The sequence below is a fragment of the Sinocyclocheilus rhinocerous genome, unplaced genomic scaffold (genome assembly GCF_001515625.1).
Source record: "Sinocyclocheilus rhinocerous isolate Xijiao unplaced genomic scaffold, SAMN03320098_v1.1 scaffold1842, whole genome shotgun sequence".
Lineage (NCBI taxonomy): Eukaryota > Metazoa > Chordata > Actinopteri > Cypriniformes > Cyprinidae > Sinocyclocheilus > Sinocyclocheilus rhinocerous.
Window position 1 is genome coordinate 591,333 of NW_015667292.1, and position 21,771 is coordinate 613,103.

General features: G+C 41.5%; 1 protein-coding gene across 2 annotated transcripts in view; it reads left to right on the top strand.

Moving 5' to 3' along the window:
* LOC107733646 (Krueppel-like factor 7) overlaps positions 1 to 21,771 on the top strand; it is a 43,116-nt gene that overhangs the window by 10,466 nt on the left and 10,879 nt on the right. The window contains exons 1-2 of one of the 2 annotated variants that reach the window (XM_016545371.1): positions 20,410 to 20,480; positions 20,570 to 21,179. In XM_016545371.1, coding sequence (XP_016400857.1) covers positions 20,478 to 20,480; positions 20,570 to 21,179 — 613 coding nt within the window. In that variant the 5' untranslated portion in view covers positions 20,410 to 20,477. Of the gene's footprint in view, positions 1 to 20,409; positions 20,481 to 20,569; positions 21,180 to 21,771 lie in introns of those variants that run through there. The other variant, XM_016545370.1, reaches the window with a different exon arrangement.

The following is a 21,771-nucleotide window of genomic DNA, read 5'->3' on the forward strand; positions in this document are numbered from 1 at the left end:
CTTCCCCATGCCCCGAAAGTCACTCCTTCCACATAGACAACTGCCAACATCCTCTCCATTCATCAACCCAACAGCCGTACTGTTACAGTTACGCTGGTTACAGCCCCTGGTGATGGTTGCTAAGCTGGTGCAAGCGCCATATTGTGTAAGCTTTATTTTAAGCCTTTTATTTTAGGAAGGCCAGACCCTCTGTAAATTGTGCCAGGTGCCATACTGTATACCTGATATAGCTCTGGCTAAGGATCTGCAGGCACTGCTGTCTCTCCTTGAGGCTGCTCTGAGCTGCTCTGCTGTGAGACCCACCTGTTCACTATCGCTGGCACACTCCATTTTTCATCAAACTCAGATAAAGCTGAATCCTATGGAAGCGGAGTAAAAACTAAAATGGGTAGTTGTGAGATAAAGTTAACAAGAAAAAGTCAAATTATGAGATATAAAGTCATAATTGTGAAATATAAAATCATATTGTAGGAAATAGTAGTATTGCGATATATAAAGACAATTCAGAGTCACAATTAGAAAATATACACTACCATTCAAAAATCTGGGGTAAGCTTCTCTTTTCATTTTTACCTTTTCTTTTTTTTTCCTTTTTTAAAATTAAACCTTTAATTCAGCAAGGATGCATGAAATTGATCAAAACTAATAGTAAATACTCAAAAACATTAAACAACTGTTTTCAACATTGATAATGTTTCTTGAGCACCAAATCAGCATACTAGAATGATTTCTAAAGGATCACGTGACACTAAAGACTGCAGTAATTCAGCTTTGCCATCACAGAAATAAATTAAAACATAAAATATAAAGTAATTATTTTATTAGTTATTCAGGATTAATTATATTTCACAATATTACTTTTTACAGCATTCAAATAGATGCAGCCTTGGTGAGCATAAAGGCCTAAAAAAACTTTACTTTTGAAGTTTTGGACAGGCAGAAATGGGTTTCCATAGAATCCATATATTCTGTATTCATTAAATACTTAAATTTACTACATCAATTTCTTGCAAAATAATTAGCCCAAAACATACAAATAATGTCAGATGTTTAAATAAAAGTGTGTTAGTCTCAAAAACTGCCCAACTGCTCTTATAATTCCTCTTGTATTAAAATCTTCCTCATCTTGACAAGTGTGGTATGTTTTTATCTCTTAATTTGGAGCTGCCCTACAAACACAACCTCCTTACCACGGCCACACTAAACTGCGCTTTCGTCCTGAAGGTTGTACAATGCGAGTCCTGCTGAGTGCTTTTGGGAAGGAGACAGAACAAACGTGCTGCTCTTAGTCCTTCCAGTTTGTTATGGCTCAGTTAAATAGGTCATGCGCTGAGGACCAGCGACCTTGGAGCATTTGTCCTGCTCACTGAGACATTCAGCCTTCTTTGTTTTGCACAGAGACGGAGAGACCCACTTTCCACCATTTGCACCCGAGTCTTAATCATCTCATTATAATTTATACAAAAATGGCTGTAATATGTTTTTTCGGTGGTGTTACCGAGTTCTTTTAGCACCGTTTTCTCAAAGCACCTGGATGCTATGACAGCGCTCTCACCATCTGGTGCGAACGCAGTGAAACAGGAGTGCAAAAATGACAGCGATTGTGAGGTGTTCGCAGTCAAGAACGTAAAAAGTCTGCCTTCTCCGAAGGGGAGGCTGAGCCAGTGTACAGCTATGTGGGTCGGCTGCTATTTTAATCTGTAATGTTGCCGGGAATACCTGGGGGAACAGCCCGGCTCTGTTGGAATGGGGGCTTGTCTGTGTGCAAGAGCCAGTTTGCATGTGTACGCATAGGTATGGCGGGTTAGAGCGTGCAAATCGGAAAGGTTGTTTAAAGATTTGCTTTAGTATGAGAGGTGCCTACTGGGCACCTCTCGTACCCTCTTAGGTTCAGTGGAGCAGGCGGCATATATGTGTGCTTTTAGGCATGGGCCACTGCACCAGGGCAAGCCCAGCAGAGACTAGCCGGCATCGCGCTGGCACTCTCGCTCTTACGGTACCCTCCCCCCTCAGGTGATCCTCAAACAGGCCAGCAGCTCAATTCTACATTTTGAGTGCCTGTGACTCATCTCGTGCGCAAAAATATTCAGGATGAGATCACCCACTTTGTCAAATGCAAAGTGCTAAATGCGCTCAACTGCTCTGTAGATTCCAGTAAAATTATGAGGTAATGCCTGAGATCCATCTCATAGAGTTTCTACCTCGTCCTAGCAACGATGCTGTCATTGCGTTCGTGACCTTGTGATAATTAGCAAAGGGTTGGGGAATTTTGGCAAGGTGTTGCCGGAGCTCCCGTACGGGGCTCCCCGCGGTGCAGACAGGTGTGACAGCAGCAGGGGCACCTGCCGTTCAGCCATCCCACCCCGTCTGCGAGCCCGGTGGCTTCAAAAACCCCAACTCCTGGGCTTGCGTGCCAGTCCCGGAGAGGTGCGACTCTGAATGCCCACATACTCCATGCGCACTTGGCAAAGGTCTCCCTCTCCGCAGTTTTCATTGTAGTCAGGAATTAATAGACTGCAAAGGCATTCATCAAGTCCCAGTTAGGTTTCCTTTTATGTCACTGTAGCAGTCTTGTCAGATGTTGGTAATTGGGTTCAAAGTGCCATCACAGTAAAAAGCTTTGTGGGAGTGAGTCAGAAGGGGCGGAACCTCGCCGTCTCAGGTGACCTCACTCTCGGCCCAGCTGCTCCAGAGTGCAGGGAGGAGGGAGGAGGTGGGGGATGAGGTCATTCTTTCGCTGGGAGTGTGTGGGCTGGATTTGCATAGGTGTCTTTGTGTGCGTGTCTGCATGCATGAGAGAAAGACGCTGGAAGTGATAAGGCTGGAGATTTCTGAGCCTACTTTTTGTGACATTGATAAAACAAAAGAAGAATGAAAAAAATGAAATGCTAAACGAAAAGCTTAGGATCTGATATCGATCAATAACGTCCACAATAAAGAAAAGGAAAAATCTAGTTTAGAACACATAGAAATGTACTCTTTGTATTCATGTTGGTTTCATATTTTTGGAAAACTTTTGGTTTTATACAATTATAAAGAAAGTTTACATTTTAAAATGTCATGTGTGGCCATCAAGTAAAAAGTGAAAGAAAAAAAAATTTAATTTATAAATATCACATTTTGGGGGAGTCACACCACATGATATTTTACAACCTGAACTTATTGTCTATATTTTACAACCTAAATTATCTGACATTTTATTTTATATTTAATCTGTTTATATTTAACTTATTTCTGTTTTAAAAAAAATCTAAATGAATTTTAATACAAAAATGATTAAAAAAAATTTTTAAACGAATTGTGATACCATTAAGCCAATCAGCTTGCAAAGTACATTTTAAAAAAGAAATAAATATAAAAACAAGAAAACTAGTTTCAACCACACTGAGGGATTTCATCCTCGCCGTCCCCTGCTTGCGGTTTCATTCTTCACAAAAAATAGCTTTTATGCATCAGTTCACGATCAAATGCTCCCTCCCACCTCACTCCATTTATGGCTGACTGGCAGAGTGGCAGGGCTTTGTGTCTGTTGTTAGAGAGATGAGCTGGGCTGATAGCCACGTGGAGAAAACAGGACAGTCACAACACAGTGGCGGCCTGCCATTGCGTATTCAGAGCACGCGCTGGAGCGGTATCAGATCATAGGAGGTATCGGTGAAGCAGACATCTGATTCGAGGTGTCTATGATCGATGCCAGCGTTTTAAAAGCTACACAAGGCTATTGTTTCATTGTAAATTCTCCCGTACGTGTCAGTAATGAGACGTGATCTAGATGGAAAGGACAATTTCGCTGCTAGCATGAAACAAAGTCGTAGTAGGCTCTCTGAGAGATTACTTTTGCGATTTTTACGCAGTCGTCAAAGCTCTAACTCTCCACTCATGACAGACGACATCCTCATCACTCCGGCTTACATACTTCGGAAGCATCCAGCAAATAGCAATACTGTGATTTTCGTAAACATCCCCAGAGATGGGCTTTCAAAGACAGGATTTATGTTTACCTTCCTGGTGCATGAAAGCGAGAGGAATAGAGACTAGAAAAGAGCAAAGGAGTTTGTTGTCCCATAAAATACCAGTTGTGCGAAGTCTGTGTAATTACCACACTGCAGGATAATTATAAAGAGGACAGATGCAGGGATGAAAAAGCCATTTACGTGCACTTAAGTGAGGGATGGCAATTAACTCGGATGCCTATCCCGGCACTGAGAAATTGGGCTGGAAATCCTCGCAGTCAGTTATCACACAAACCAGAAACGACTGGCCTTCTCCTGTCTCTTGGAGGTGAGCCTCGCGAACAGGCTCGAGCAAGTTGGTAAAATTTTTTTAAGCGGCTTTGCTAATCTGCATTCTTCATTTTGTTTTGGAGCCTTTTGTGCGTGAAAAATCCCCGCAGCACAAAGCCTGGTGGGGGCAGCTGCCGGGTTGGGAGGGGTCTTGAATTCCTGTTATCATAACTGCCTTTGTCCATCACTGCGGCCTGATCCAGGGGCTAAGTTGCAGATTGGACAGGTTACCATATCCATTCCCCTCAGGGTAGCGTGTCCGCACTGACTCCAGCCAGAAAATGTGTTCGTGACGATCTTTTTATGTGTGCTTATCGGCAGGATTGCAGCCAGAGGATGGAGGCCCAGCGCGGTTACGTAACTTCTCTCTGCTCCAGTCGTAGCATCTGCAGAAAGGCATGGACCCCTGCATCCCATCTATGCAATTTCCTTTTCCATTTCCTTTCAGCTGGCTGTGTGGGCCATTGTGCGTGCTACTCGCATGGGACGGGAAGCTCAGATAGATGTAGTGTTTCCTCTCCACGAGGGCTCCTTGTCAATGCTGTGGCACTCTCCCTGCAGCTCACATCCTGTGGTTTATTACAAAGAATCACCCAGGGTTATATATAGCACGAGGATACACTGACAGCCAAGCATGGTGAAGCATGTGGGTTTAACATCATGATGCACCTAAACAAAAATTCTTGGCTGAAAATGAAAATTCTGGACACATTGTCGAAACGGCTAAAATGAAGTAAATTGTTTGTAAAACAAAATTATAGTAAATATGTTTACTGTATTTTTTTTATTAAATCAATGCAACCTTGATGAGCATAAGAGACATCTTTCAAAAACATTAATAAATTTTACTGACCCCAAACGTTTGAACGGTACTGTACATGTAAATACTGACTCTTGGCTGATGGAAGCATATCAATATCCTACAATAATTGTACACAAATATTTTACACTTATGAGATTCCTTATATATCCTTTTTATCATGTAAAAGATTGTTATTAAATGTTTAAGTCACACTGTCACAGCTTCTGATACCATTTTTTGTCAGAAAATTCATTTTACATTTATACAAGGGTTTTGCAATGCAGCCTGATTTTGGCAGCACTGCTATTTTTTTTTCTTACTTACCAAAGACATTTATCAGTCCATTTATCAGTCCCCACCACTGACTCTGTGGTCAATGAATAAGACTGGCCTCTTCACTTCTCCCCTGCTGTTCCTTGTCTAGATGTGAATTTCCCATGGTTTTATGCCACACTGCAGAGCTTAGAAACAAGGAAGCCTGACTGCTAGTCCCCACAGTGGGATAGGTGTAATGAGAGCACCTGCTGTGTCCCTGGCTGATGCCTCGTCCTGCAGAGAGAGACAGACAATGTGACACAGTGAACCCAAGGTCCTTGCAATCTGAAGTCATGTGCACTATTGCTTTGCGATGACATAACTGAGAATGAGAGAACACAACCCTTTCACACCAGTGCCAGAGTTGTCACACCAGGGAAATTTTAATCTTCTCTCCATGTGGCTTCCCACTGGTAATGCTCAGCGCAGAAGTGCCGATGTGATAGGTGGATCCGAAAGACAGATCTCTAACATGAATCATTATTCCACTCAAGTATGCTTAATGATTATAACAAACACATAGATCAAGACAAGAATATATGAATGCAATAAGAGCCTTAAATCCAAACAGCTTCCCTCAAGAAGTTTTATGTTTAATATGAGGACAGTAGGAGCTCATTTGCAGGGATTTGTGTGAAATATCATCAAGTTAATGGGCATAATCATTTATAGTGCTTCAAATACGTTCCTGTGTTTGTCGCCACAACAAGATAAGAGACTTTCTTGGTGAAATAAAGAGCCCTCTTTATGTCTCCTAGGGGTATAGACCTTTACCAGTGCCTGATAATGGGACTGCAGCTGAAATTGACTCCCTTGGAGAACTTGGCCTATTAGTCATGTCTGTTGCCTTTTACAGTATGGTATGTAACCAGAGATCTCTATACAATACCCAGAGGGCCATGCATCTTATGAAACAAAACGCCCTCCAACTCAGCCCCCTCTTCCAACTCGCTCCTTGACAGCCAGCTCTCTTTTGTTTCCTCTTGTTCTCTTTTGTTTCCATGTGTTGTATCCCCCTACCCATGTGGCATTCTCTTTGCATCGAGTAATGAAGATTAGCCTGGTGTCCGTCACAATAGAGCCCCCCCCCATCACTAGTATCCTTTACTTAGACTCCCCAATCTTATAACAAGCTGTTAACCCCATTTAAAAATGTCCCCTTTCAATCGGCTTGTGACGGGGAATAATCCAGCCCGAGCAATTTAATGAAAATCGCTGTATCCTGATTAGATTACCCCAGTGCCGCCAGCCAGTGGCCATTAGCCGACCCCGTACACAGATAAACAGCAGCCCCGCTCCACAAATCCAGTTAAAGGAAGACGGAGAGAGGTTTTCTGAGGCTCAGCTCGCCTCTTACCAGCCTGCAGTCTTACTGCCTTTGTCAGTGGGATTATCCCCCATTTGGCACATCTATGGTGAGGACTCATTCACGTCCTCCTGTACCCCCTCTATACCCATTATTGCACTTGTCTCATTGCTCTGTCATTCTGCTGAGCGTGATCATCTACGGCATATCTGTAAGCAAGATTAAAGATTAAAGAACATGCATTCATTATGGTAAATCTTAGATGCACTGATATTGAAATTGTGATAAGATAAGATGATGTGTTTATTATTGTTTATATATCCTGTTACTTATGCTGAATAATTTCCAAATATTTAAATCTATACTACAAGAAAAATTAAACATTACATGTTGTGAATGATTATATCTCCCAACAGATTGTATATTAATATTTTTATATGAAATGGGAAAGGGAAAGCGTTTTAAAGAAATAGTTCACCCCAAAATGAAAATTTTGTCATTATTTACTCACGCTCATGTCGTTCCAAAACTGTATATGTTTCTTTCTTATGTTGAACACAAAAGATGATATTTTGAAGAATTCTGAAGAGCCAAACAGTTGTTGGTCCCCATTGACTTCCATAGTAAAGAAATACTATGGATGTCAATGGGGACCATCAACTGTTTGATTAGCATTCTTCAAAATATCTTTTTATGTTTAACATAAGAAAGAAACTTATACAGGTTTGGAATGACATGAGGGTGAGTAAATGACAAAACTTTCATTTTGGGGTGATCTATCCCTTTAAAGGGTTCAATATTTGCCATATTGCTAAAACTTAATCTAAAACTTAAAATGAGCAAAAAAAACTATTTTCAAAAAACAAAAGAATATCTAATATTGGCAAAAATTACTTTTGCGTATATATTACTTTCAAGATCAAAGATAATAATGTACATTTTATTAATATTTCTGACAACCATAGCAATAAATTTTTGTTCTAACTAAAAAAATTTTATAGATTTTTATTATAAATGTATTTAAAAAACAACCAGATAGCAAGGACAAATAACCAGAACACAACATACACTCAGGCTATAGTAAAACATGAATCCATAATCTTTAAAATACCAAGCTTGTTTAACCAAATCATACTTTGTCGTCTCACAGACTTCACATTGTAACACAAAGCACAGCAGCAACTTCATCTGTGCGCCTCCCCCCACTACAGATTCATCAGGTGTTCTTCACCGAGTTCACAAAGAGTTAATAGTGACTTTGTTCATTTGGGAACACGATCAAGGTCGCATTATGTCCTCTACAATCCTGTGCTGATGAAGTTATTGAGAGACGCCATAGTGCCTTTTCTGTTCCTTCACAGCTTCTTTGTCCCTTTTGTGACCTCTGTTACTGAAGTCTCACAATACTTTAAAAGCAAAAGCAGTGTTTGTGTACACAGAAATAGCTCTCAGCAGCCCCATACAAGCTCACCCAAAGGCTGATTGGCACCCAAGCCGCCTCTTCCATCTTTAAATGGAGGTATTCATTAGCTGCAGCTGCACCATGTCAGACTTAAAGTCTCCTTGTGCGGCTGGATGCAGATGGAGAAGTCGGCAGACACTGTTTTTCACTGTCAATCCTAAATTATTGAAAGTGTCCTATCAAGTAAAAGCTTTGATGGGACGAGGCACTGAAGTCTGGCATGCATGGATCTAGCCTAAAAGGATTGCAAAACAACTAAAGAAGAACAAGCAGACAACAAGAGTCAAATTATTGTCTGATCTATTATTGGCCTGGCCTAGAATGCGGTATCATATGCAATATTTTAGTTAGCTGGTGTATTTAGTTAGTTGAAGTTTTCACTGGACAAGACTTGAATATATAACTCTATAAACATATAAGTAAATGCTAGCTCGCTGATCTTTGGTGCCAAGTGTGTCATAATTCTCACTTCTTTGCTTGTAGTAGCATCCATCTGTGAAGTAATCCTGCCTCTAAGGGTACAGGGCACAGATAATGTTTGGTTGTTATCTTGCATGATTAGCAGCATTGCTCTTTGTTTCGCATTACATGCATGCTCACTCAACGAATTGTGGAGAAATGGGCCATGTGTCTGTAGAGAATAGGCTCAGTGATAATGCCAGTTGTTTTGATGGAGTGGACAGCAATGGGTGCGTATTTTTCTGTTCCTGACCTCACAAGTGTTCTTGTCATAATAAAGCTGCCTCAGTTATGTCATGAACCTGATCAGGGCCCTAATGTTCCGCCAAGAGCTGTCCGTGGGGATAAATTCATCCACAACTAAAGCTAATGAATGTTTTTTATCCCTGCACTCCCCCACTAGACAACGAATCTGCCAAATATTTTTATTAGCTTGTATTTTCTCACCAAAGATGGTTAGGTGACTGCAGCGACAATTCGTGATGACTAAAACTTTGCTATTCAGTGCAAAGAAATGTAACTAAATATTTGGCCAGCAGATATGTTCACAAGTCTCTGATGCAGAGTCCAAGTCCAGTTTCATGTGTTTTGTCTCAAGTCCAAGTTGATTCTCAACTGCAAGCATTACCTTGGGATTTTGAAGGTGGAGAAAATGATAAAATAAGATGTTTTTTTTCTCAGATTGATCTAAAGTGACAAGATGACTTCAAAAAAATCTATTTAAAATAAATTCTGAACTTTTGAACTTTCTGTTCATCACTCTGAAGGATCATATGACACCGAAGAATGGAGTAAAGGCTGTAGATCTCCTTGATTTTGTCTCTCATTTAAAGTTTAAGTTGAATCTCAAATCAATTGTTTTCTGGTGTCCAGTTACTTGGACGTTCTACACTTCAATGCTTCACCAGACTCTATTCTAACTGTTCTGGCCCTCACTTGATAATGGAAAAAGGAAAATGTGTCTTTCTGATACAGGCAGTGCTCACAATAACTTCCCAAACCAGTGTCCTGCTGTCTTTTCAAATTTCAAAACCCAACAATGTGGCCGCAATGGAAACAGCTGCCAAGCCTGTTGTGCTCATCTCTGGCCGAGTTCCTGTCTGTCTGTTTCCTCTCATTTCCCAGAGGAGCTGGTCTGTGTTTACCAGCCAAAGAGAGACACAGGAGCAGGAACAGCACTGGAGAGGCCCTCTCTCACACAAGGTGCAGCTGCAAAAGCAAGAAGGAAGACTAGGAAGGAAAATGGAGGGCAAGGAAAGGATGAGGATTTCAAAACAAATTTGCAAATCGCATTACACGGTCAACATGTAATTAGCTTTGTGTGCGAGTGTAAATATTGTCACACAGTAATGAGTACATGGAGTTTACACTAATCTGAAAGCCAAAGCCAAGCTTAGCCTTTCTAGAGAGTGCTCTGTACGACCATTACGCTCAGCAGCATTATCCTTACATTGTATCTGCGTGGTGCTTTTTATGGTTTTCAAGAAGAGGGACAGTGCAAGCACTTAGACGCAATTTTACGACAAGTATCTGATTTCTCAGTGGAGTCACGTAATATTGTTTCTGAACAGATGTGAACATGCTGAGACAAGGGGGAAAAAATGACTCAACAGGAGCGACGAACAGAAGCCACATCAGGAAAACAGCTCCAGACATTACCTTCATCAATATATAATAATCTAAGATTGGAAACATAATAGATATGAGGCAGACAGATGAACAGAGCATTAAGTAGCACAGATACCACATGTTTTGTTCTGGGTCAAAGAACGGTAATGAGAGGTAAAACGATAATCTCGATACAAGCGATTCCAGATGACAGTATTAGTACAAGCGTGTTTGACTTCCTAAAATATGACTTTGTCCTGGCTGCTCCTGTCAGATTTGTTGTGTGCAAAATAATGGTGGATACAAAATATTCTGGGTACTGGGACCGGGCCAGTGATTCAATTACTCCAAGTACACATTTGAGCAAGGTCCAATCCGGTACACAGATATTCAAGGCATAATGATTTAAACTGCAGCCAACGTCTTCGTATTAGGCGATAGCAGTCATTACATAACCGAGCACTCAGACACACACTCGTTCACAGGTTTGGCAGGCAGACAGGCCACTAGACAAAGAAAAAAAAAACTTGTGCATCTGTCTACAGCAGAGAACCCAGCAGCTAATGCATATACACTCTTTAAATAAGTGCGAGATGTCTTTAAAGGTCAGTCAAAATGTATAAATAGGGCAAGTGAGCATGTATTGACAGATGTAGATAAATTAAAATATATATATATATATGACATGATATACTGATAAATCATGCATCCCTATGTTCTGACGACGTTTGCTAGTAATCAGTGACAGATGCCTTATGTCTGGAAGCAACAGAATCCCAGACAGTTCTGGGAGGTAATAGTCAATCATCTGACTTTGTTTTTTAATGCACATTTAAGCATTTGTTCAGTAAATATGTACATAGCACTGTTTATGTGCATGTCCTCTCACAAAATACAAAATATATCTAGGCCTACCTCAAGTGAGGGTATATGAGTGTTTATATATTTATCTTGGTGGTTCCATCCAGAATTTTTATAAACATTCGTGGATGGAGACACGGCTTCTGAAGCCAGGTTTTACTCAGCCTAACTACAGCATTGAAATGTTCTCTGTAAGATATAATTTCCAATTAGTATGTATAATTTGAGATGCCGTAATGAAGAACTACACTGCTGTTATATAAAAAGCACTTGTTTGTAATCAAGTTGTGTTGTCTCTAAAAGCACGACCCTGTGTAGTGCAGAGGTGGTTTTGAACAACTTGATGACAAGCCTGAGAAGATGCATTTGCAGCGTAAGCCTACCGAATCTGGCTTTTTGTTTGTGCAGAAAGGCTCGCTGACAAGCCATGCAAGTTACATTTGCAGATGTACACGAGGGATTTAAATATCATCTGGTTCCCAGGCAACCACAACAATAATGAAACCTATATGTAAATGCAGGACACAAAACCAAGTCATTTTCTCCAGAGAAATCTGGGGCAGAGGTTCTTCCGCCAAAGAGCTGCTCAGTAAATCTGGCCCTAAAAACGTTCAGGCAGTCAGGTTGCCAGAGCCTCTGGCTTATTTGCAGTGGCCCATTCGTCACCGAGTGTCCAGTTTTGCCAACTCGCTAATAGGACACCATCCTCAGTGAGTAATTGGCCATTTTTTTTCAGAAATTTAGTGTAGCTCTGAAGACGCACATTTTAATTTCGCCATGGCAAGAGCTGCTTATTTTCTCTTGGGGCTTTAGTGTCTCTTTTGGCAGAGACAGGATATTAGAGATCTCTAAAATGGATCATTTTTAACATGTTACCAGCATTCCCCTGATGACAGATAGTCAACTCCAATGCACATAACCCATCTCAGCCTACTCTTCAGCTATGAAGCAGAAGCAGCAGTAGAGAAATCGGTGGCAGGTGGTCATTAGCACGTCACTGAAGAATGACAAATGGTTTAGCCATGGCGTTCAAGCATCATACTTTTCACTAAAATTACACAATTTTCAAGATCGTTCTCTGCTGCTCAAACACACGGATAAGCTGAAAGCATCTGATCTTAAATGCGTAAATACACTCTCAACTGCACGACATTCTCAGCCTTCTATAAGTAAAACATTTTCCTTGTATCCTCCATCTTACATCTTTCTTCTCAGCAAACAAATGCTGCACATCGGAAGACAGGGACCCTGACTTGACAAACGACCTGCAACGAGCCTCCATCCACTGCAACAGTGGCCAAGGGCCAAGGGAAACGGGATTAAATTATCCACCCAAATTAAAAGAGCATATCTGTCTTGTCCCCGCTAACAGCTGTTAGCATTTATCTCCCACATGTGTCCATGCCATTCATTCATTTTATAATCTTTGTTTATCAGACTGACTAGGCCGAAGTGGGGCAGAGGGGACCAAGGAGTGGCGCCCAGGCGCTAATTGCCTCACCGTGCTCAAGAACATCTGTGTGTGTATGTGTGTGTTCAGAGGAGCCCACCGTTTTGGCAAAAAAAGGGGAGGTGGAAGTGTAAGAGGGGGTAGGGAGGGATGACACAGGTGCAGAAACAGGGAAAAAGGAGGGCTATTACACAGCGGGAGAGTCTGCAAAAAGTCACTCCATCACAGACCGCTGATTAAAATTTCATAGGAAGGGGCCAAGGGGCGAGTCTGCTGTAGGTAGTAGTAAAACAGCAGAAGTGGATGGAGGCCAGTGGAAATAGTTGGATTTCCTTTATTTGTGTAGGGTTATGGGTCAATGACGTATAAGTGTCCGCAATAAAACACTGGGGAAAAAACTGGATTCTTAGAAAAGTACTGTTTGTATTCATATGGTTCTTTTCAGGAAAAGTTTTGGTTTAATTTTTCAAAGAAAGTCATGTTGACAAAGTAAAAATGTAAAAGTGAAAACATATTTTGCTTATACTTGGAATACATGTGCATGTACAAATCGTAATTATTTTACAATAATTTAGGGATTATTTTTTAAGTTTATGGCGTCACACCATTTTACAAACTGGGTAACAATGCCTCATAAAAAAAGTCACATTTAAAATAAAAAAACACTCATAATAAAAGAGGTCTATTCATAATTCATTACATGAATGAATTGTATTTTTAAATTAATAGATAGGACACAAAAAATAGGGTCACTTCATCCACCCATATCCCAATGTTTTCTCTCCTTGTACTTAATGGTGAGTAGCACATGAATGCATTTCCGCAGGCGTCGGGTGCTATTGCTAGCCACACGGATTGTTTGTTGTCCAAATGTTGCAGTTTAGTGAGAGTGACGGGTTGTGGGAAGGCTAGGGCTACAATTTCAGATGCAATCGTGTCTCGGTAGACTCCTAACAAGTTGCTGACATCTCTTTTGTGAAAGGTTGCAATGGAAGCGGCCGTTTATTGACTGCGCTGGCTTTGATGGGGAGAATCACGAGCGAGATCAAAAGGAGGTGCGGTAACCGCTCAGGATCGTACCACACTGATGTTTGCTTTTCACATAAGAGCTCTTCTATTGGTTATTAACTGCTTTACTGAGGCTCTTTTTCATGCTTTTGTTGGGCCTTTTGTTAGGAGGTCTGCTTGTAAGAGATTGTAGTTCATTGGTTTTATGGCCACTTATCAATTGGCCATCTGCAACACACACACACGCAGACCGAGGTCCGCAGTAAATCACAAACTGCACAGCCCCATGCTGTAACTGTACTGTCTAAATGTCAGGAGTCCCAGAGCGGGGGTGCAGGGGGATGGGACGATGACAGTAGATGAAGTGAAGAGATTCAAGCTTCACTCCAGTGTGTGTGTGTTTGACAGCTGTTTTCTTCCACACTCACTTCCCCCTCCCTGGACCCCTGTCAGCCTCCCCACCATTACTCACCCCAATACTCCAACACCAGGACAGCAGTGACAGCTCCCCTCGCTGAGCTCAGCCAGCGAGGTGCAGGAACCAAACAGAGAGAGCGGTTGAAAAGGCGCGCGAGATCCGTGAAATCCTATCCATGACGGTGAGGGCCTCAGATGACTCTGATGTCCACCCTGCTGTGATGATGGTTTATATGTCATCGGGACAGATAGGATATGCCTCCGACTGCAAATTTGCAGGCGGCTCGGTATCTCTCTCATTGCATGGATAGACAGATCCTGGAGGGAGGTCCTTATGGGCTATAGAGTTTCGAAACACTTTTTGAGGTTGATGGCGAGTGCGTGTCACTTGGCACAAGTGGTCTCCGAGGGTTCCCGGGTAATTGTTGTGTCATTACGGAGGTAATCATGCAGGAGCCATGGCGGATCCCTAAAAAAAAATACTTGAAATAATATAGATAAATGAACATGGTGTGCAAACAGGTCAAAAGCCCTTCAATACATGAAGGACACATATTCCGTCTTACAAGGGGATGTCATAAAAGAGCTAATGGCAATGGTAGAATCACAGCACTCTGGGAAACTGTTATGAACGTTGCAGGGTACGGAATGATGGCATATTATAGACAGATTTCATCGCCAGATCATTGACAATGCCTGTGCTGTACTGAACAAAACATTGCCAGAGCTTAAGACAGGTTTTGCAGGAAGGAACAACTGGCCTGTTCATATTTTTGCATGACATACAATCTTTAACATATATCAAAGAACCATTTTCTTGGGTTCCTTTTGACTATGTATGGTTCTTGTGCTGACTAGGGTCACAAAAAAGTTACTGATGTTACACTATATGTCATTCTGGTCAGCATATTGGTGGAAAAAGAAGAAAACTGAAGCTCTCTTGGGTTCTTTGAAGCATCAGTTTGTGTAGAACGTACTATGGCTCAACTAGCCTATGTAGGTTTCAGTGTTAATTTTGACAGGCATTTTTGATTTAGTCTTAATAGTCTTAGTCACATTTTAGTCATTTGAGTCTTTCATAGCATTAGTCGACGAAAAGTCATTGCATTTTTGTCAACTTTTAGTCATTACTTTTAGTCAAACTGCAGTTACCAACATTTAATTTGGTAGCTATTTTATATGTAGTCTTCAAACAAAAATAGTAATTAATTCTTCTCTCTTTAGACCAAATAAGTTAAGCTTGTGAGAAATTTGAATCAAGGATTGAATTTGGAAAAACTGGAATAAATTATGACAATTTTCTTTTTTTTTTGGTAGAGATACAAATTAAACTCATTTTTCAGATACAGTAGGTTTACTAAACAAGTATACATTTATTTAACATCTTTTGTTGGTTAACATGAATGACACAGATAGGTATTTAATTAGGAATGCTGTCCATTTAAGAAGGAAGGTATGCGTGTAACACTGACACATTCAGTTTTCACCCACCTGTTTACGTTCACTTAAGCCATAACCGACTATATTTACGTGAGATACTCACACGATAGACATTTGGACTGCTGTGTGTGTATTTGCGCGCTGTATACGAGAACTGAAGAAGTGGAGCGTGCGCGAGAGAAAGCACCGCTATCAGCGAGATTCCGCCTATCCCACCTTCACTAACTTTAAGTTAATCAACAACGAACTGTGAGTCCCGGGAAAAACGGTACGTCTGGTCACCCTATCCCTAACCCTTCAGGTGCTGAGGCCATTGTTTCAGATCGCTAGTTCGCGTTTTGGTAGCCTATCCGTCCACTGCGGCTGCCATACTGAGACTAGATATGCAAACGCCCGTCATCTGATTGCAATCCAATGACAGGGACGCATATTTTGAAAGACAAGACAGTTAACTTAGCCTATAGGATGTATTTTGAATGTCCGGTAATCCTCAAATAACATTCTAGTCCCATCTCGTCTTGTTAGCGAAGACGCGGCATAAATTTCGTCATAGTTTTTAATCATCAGATTATATCATCATTAGATTTAGCTCGTCAACGTCTCGTCTTAGTCACAGAAAAAAGGTTTGTTAACGAATATTTTTCGTCGTCGTCTTCGTTGACGAAATTAACACTGGTTGGTTTGCTGTTATTAGCTTGGCCAGCTAATTTGCTGGTTTTAAAGTGACACTTTTCAGTTGGTCAGCCTAGAAGACCAGCTTGGTGACCAACGTGACCAACTTGGGAACATGCTTGCTGGTTTAAAAAAATTTTTTTTTTTCCAGCAGGGATGAAAAATAAAAAAAATAAAATATTGCATTAGACTCTAAAAAACATTTTTGGAATGTTTAGCAGCAGCGCTTCCTACGGTCCTAAAAAAAAAAAAATAAATAAATATATAAATACAACACTTTTAACTCAAGTGTTGTTTTTAGTCACTACATCTTACACACATACAAGCACACAGACGCACACATACACACTTAGGCTTCCCATCAGCAAATTAACTGAATAAAGAGCCTCTCTTTGCTGGGTCGTTTGAGTGGCTAATTAGTCATCAGCGCATGCTGTGTAGGGAGAGAGAGAGAGAGAGAGGAGCGCAGGAGAGATCGGTTTTGCATCAAGAGGTAGAACTTCAAACGACATCTGATGAAAGCCAAAATGCTTAATTAAAATCTATTTGTATGAGCGAAAAATCATCATAATTTCAACCCCAAATATAGAGAGGGTGTGAAAAAAAAGCTGTTTTGTTAGATGCGGGTGGAGATATAAACACATTAGTTTAGATAATGTGCCGACTTTATTATCCAAGCAGGGAGCGGAGACCGTGAGAGGAACTGACTCTGAGATTGGCGATAATTTCCCCTTTGTGTCTAACTTGGACTGCATCCACATTTGCTAATAACAGTTTTGCGATTCTCCCCCTCGCCTCTCTCTGCCCGCTCTTTGTCTGACATTGCCTCTTAGCGCTGCCTGTGAACCCCCTGGCACTGCATTTATAATAGATGGAGCTCAGTGTGTACAATCTAAGCAGGATATGAAGGGGTTTTTCTACACTAGCAGCCAGTCCAAAAGAGTTGATTCACCTCATCTACATTTTCCTTTTCTGTTTTTTTTTTTTATGTTGTTGCACAGATGTGTGTGAAAATATAGTGTGCTTATGCCAAGTTCTTTCAACCCTCTGTCATCTCTCAATGGCATGTTGCTTTAAGCTGCATGACATAGAGAATTTATGCTCTGTGCTTATCAGTGCAGGTTGGGTACTTCCTCAGAGCATCTATTAAAGTAATAAGGCCTACAAAATGCACAAGAATGGAATAATTCCAGAGGTGCATGATCTCTCTCGGTTGCTAAAATTCCTGCTTGCTAAAACATGGCTAAAAAAGCTTCAGTGTATGGATAATTCATGCACTTTCCAGGTAGTGCTCAGAATCATAAATGAACGCAAAGGTTTGTTAACGAATATTTTTCGTCGTCGTCTTCGTTGACGAAATTAACACTGGTTGGTTTGCTGTTATTAGCTTGGCCAGCTAATTTGCTGGTTTTAAAGTGACACTTTTCAGTTGGTCAGCCTAGAAGACCAGCTTGGTGACCAACTAGTGCAGGCTGGGAACATGCTTGCTGGTTTAAAAAAATTTTTTTTTTTCCAGCAGGGATGAAAAATAAAAAGGTTCTTCTATTGCATTAGACTCTAAAAAACATTTTTGGAATGTTTAGCAGCAGCGCTTCCTACGGTCCTAAAAAAAAAAAAATAAATAAATATATAAATACAACACTTTTAACTCAAGTGTTGTTTTTAGTCACTACATCTTACACACATACAAGCACACAGACGCACACATACACACTTAGGCTTCCCATCAGCAAATTAACTGAATAAAGAGCCTCTCTTTGCTGGGTCGTTTGAGTGGCTAATTAGTCATCAGCGCATGCTGTGTAGGGAGAGAGAGAGAGAGAGGAGCGCAGGAGAGATCGGTTTTGCATCAAGAGGTAGAACTTCAAACGACATCTGATGAAAGCCAAAATGCTTAATTAAAATCTATTTGTATGAGCGAAAAATCATCATAATTTCAACCCCAAATATAGAGAGGGTGTGAAAAAAAAGCTGTTTTGTTAGATGCGGGTGGAGATATAAACACATTAGTTTAGATAATGTGCCGACTTTATTATCCAAGCAGGGAGCGGAGACCGTGAGAGGAACTGACTCTGAGATTGGCGATAATTTCCCCTTTGTGTCTAACTTGGACTGCATCCACATTTGCTAATAACAGTTTTGCGATTCTCCCCCTCGCCTCTCTCTGCCCGCTCTTTGTCTGACATTGCCTCTTAGCGCTGCCTGTGAACCCCCTGGCACTGCATTTATAATAGATGGAGCTCAGTGTGTACAATCTAAGCAGGATATGAAGGGGTTTTTCTACACTAGCAGCCAGTCCAAAAGAGTTGATTCACCTCATCTACATTTTCCTTTTCTGTTTTTTTTTTTTATGTTGTTGCACAGATGTGTGTGAAAATATAGTGTGCTTATGCCAAGTTCTTTCAACCCTCTGTCATCTCTCAATGGCATGTTGCTTTAAGCTGCATGACATAGAGAATTTATGCTCTGTGCTTATCAGTGCAGGTTGGGTACTTCCTCAGAGCATCTATTAAAGTAATAAGGCCTACAAAATGCACAAGAATGGAATAATTCCAGAGGTGCATGATCTCTCTCGGTTGCTAAAATTCCTGCTTGCTAAAACATGGCTAAAAAAGCTTCAGTGTATGGATAATTCATGCACTTTCCAGGTAGTGCTCAGAATCATAAATGAACGCAGAGCTCAGAGGGAGAGCTTGCAGTGGTAGCTGCTGCAGTGGACTGCATTTCAGTTATTTTAGTCTTGTTGAAGGCTCTGCTGTATTGCATAACATGAGTCAAATTGTAGCTATAGTATTAGTGCTGTTCTTTTGGTGTCACCAATGAGGTCAGAAAAAGTGCACAGGAACCATTTGGCTTCAGGTTAATTGAATGGTCAATATTTCACTGCAGCAGTAGCTGGGATTGCATTGCATTAGAATTCATCTGATACTGTTTCTAACACATCTGCATTAGGTTTTAAACAGCAACCTCTAAAAAAAAAGGCCTATATGTACAGGGATTTTCAAACTTTTTGATGCCAAGGACCCCAAATATGATCCTATTGAGAGGGATTCCCTAAAATATCAAACGAATAGGTTACGTATATATTATGTCATGTAGATTTGTTTTTCTTACTGTTAATTTTCTTCTAGTAATAAGCAAAATTGCTAAAATGGTTAAACATTTCATTAATTTCTTGAGTGTACATGGGGGAAAAAGTGATTTTTTTTCTCAATTTTTTTCAGACCCCAGTTTGAAAATCTCATGCAAATGCATATTTCAATTCAGTAAAATAGAATAAAAAGTGCAGCTTATCAGCAGACAACAGATGCTAGGCAAAATCTTCTTTTTGGACGATTTATTTAGGTCTGAGGTAAAGGAGATGACAGAATAAGTTAAGATAGGGCATGTACAGCGACTGTAATTTACAGCTGACATGAAGTAAAGAGTTGGAAGGTTTACAGCAGTCAAACAGCAGTAGACTGTTTGACTGCTAAAGTGCTTTTACCGCAACACCGTGAACAGAAGACTTTAATATCCAAACTGGCCACTGTGACTGGGGAACAATAATGTTAAACCACTGAAAAAGAAACTGCTGAGTGAGCAGTCAGTGAGCCATGATAGCGGTGTCTTTCTCTTCCGTCCTCCCTCTGTCTGCTAAAGTATTCATCAGAGGAAAAACCAGGGTGAGGGGAAAGGTATCTTAAGTAATAAGACGGTCATTTCTCGCTCAATAAGCACCGTACGAAATGTGCTATGCTACATGGATAAATACTGTTCCCTCAAACGCAGCAAGTGAAATAATTCCACGGATGTTCAGTTTCTCTCCCAGAAAATCTTGCCCCCCAGCTGCACTCCAAAATTGTTCTGTCCAAAAGTCTCCATGTAGCAGATTTAGTCACTTACACCTTCCATGGTGCGACCAACTGAACCAATCCCAAATGGAAATATGCTGAGGTGCCACGTGTTTCGTTGTAGCACGCCACTGAAAAAGAAACTGCTGAGTGAGCAGTCAGTGAGCCATGATAGCGGTGTCTTTCTCTTCCGTCCTCCCTCTGTCTGCTAAAGTATTCATCAGAGGAAAAACCAGGGTGAGGGGAAAGGTATCTTAAGTAATAAGACGGTCATTTCTCGCTCAATAAGCACCGTACGAAATGTGCTATGCTACATGGATAAATACTGTTCCCTCAAACGCAGCAAGTGAAATAATTCCACGGATGTTCAGTTTCTCTCCCAGAAAATCTTGCCCCCCAGCTGCACTCCAAAATTGTTCTGTCCAAAAGTCTCCATGTAGCAGATTTAGTCACTTACACCTTCCATGGTGCGACCAACTGAACCAATCCCAAATGGAAATATGCTGAGGTGCCACGTGTTTCGTTGTAGCACGTTCAGCTGTAACCAACAGTGTCTTTCAGATGGTTAGCATTCCCTCTATAAACATCACTGGACTTAAAGAGTAATCTGAGGCTTACCGTCTCATGTTTATGCATTTCTGTTTTTCCTGCAGACATGTCTGGAACTGGAGAGGTACCTACAGACGGAGCCCAAAAGGCTTTCGGAACTCTTCGACGAGGAGCTCGACTGCCTCCTAACGCCAGCCTTCATGAAGGGAGACAGCGACGAGGACCTGATGGACCCCCTGCTGCCCGGTTTATCCAATGAGCCCAGCCCGCCACCTCTGCTCGTATCCTATCCCAAAAACCTTCATACCCCAGCCAACACCAAGAATACCGAGGCAGGGCTGAAAGAAGCCAGTGGAGGGGTTAATCCCGCCCAGCTAAACGCAGTCACGTCCCTCACGCCGCCTTCCTCGCCGGAGTTGGGACGCCATCTTGTCAAGCCTACGCAGACTCTTACCGCCACAGCCGATGGCACGCTCACGCTGAAATTGGTGGCCAAGAAAGTCGGTCTTGGGGCGGCAAAGGTGGTGGCGACACATTCGCTACCTTCGCCACCAAATCGCGGCGCACAGAGCGACGGAGAGGGAGGACTGGGAACAGTAGGCGGAGGGGACATTCCAGAGAACAAAAAGAGGGTCCATCGTTGCCAGTTTAATGGCTGTAGGAAGGTTTACACAAAAAGCTCCCACCTAAAGGCACACCAGAGGACACATACAGGTGATTAACTGCACCAATAACATCATATGTTTTTTAGCATTTAGCATCACATGTAGCATTTTTAGATTTCCTGGAGAAAAGTTTCTGGTATATCAAATCTAACTGCGTGTAATGAGATGAAGTTTCAGAGTTTGGAAAATCTTCTTTGCCAAGCCTCTGATACTACAGAAGGGTCACAAGAGATCTTGTGAAGCTAACTCGATTTTTACAGCACAACCCCACAGCAAGATAGCTGGTTTTCTCTCTCCTGCACCTTAATCTCCGACTAAAATGAACCCAGCCACACCATTCAAAACCTGCCAGTGCAGTCTGTAATTGCAAGATGATTGATAGACTGACTGAGCTAAATCACGTTTCCCAGCTAATTCAGGCTTGCACGCTCCGGTGCCATCGTTTCTGCCCTCTCGCTGAACCTGAGAGCGTGTTGCACTCTGCCGTGGCCCCGAAACATACTGTGACAGTGGCCTCAATGCAGCATATCTGGCCCCTGTGGCCAGCTGTTGACTCGGCAGGTTCCTGTGAGTGCTGGTGATGCTAATCGCTTTTGGGCTGATTCTAGCGTATAGACAGCAGTTTCGCTTTTGAAAATGAG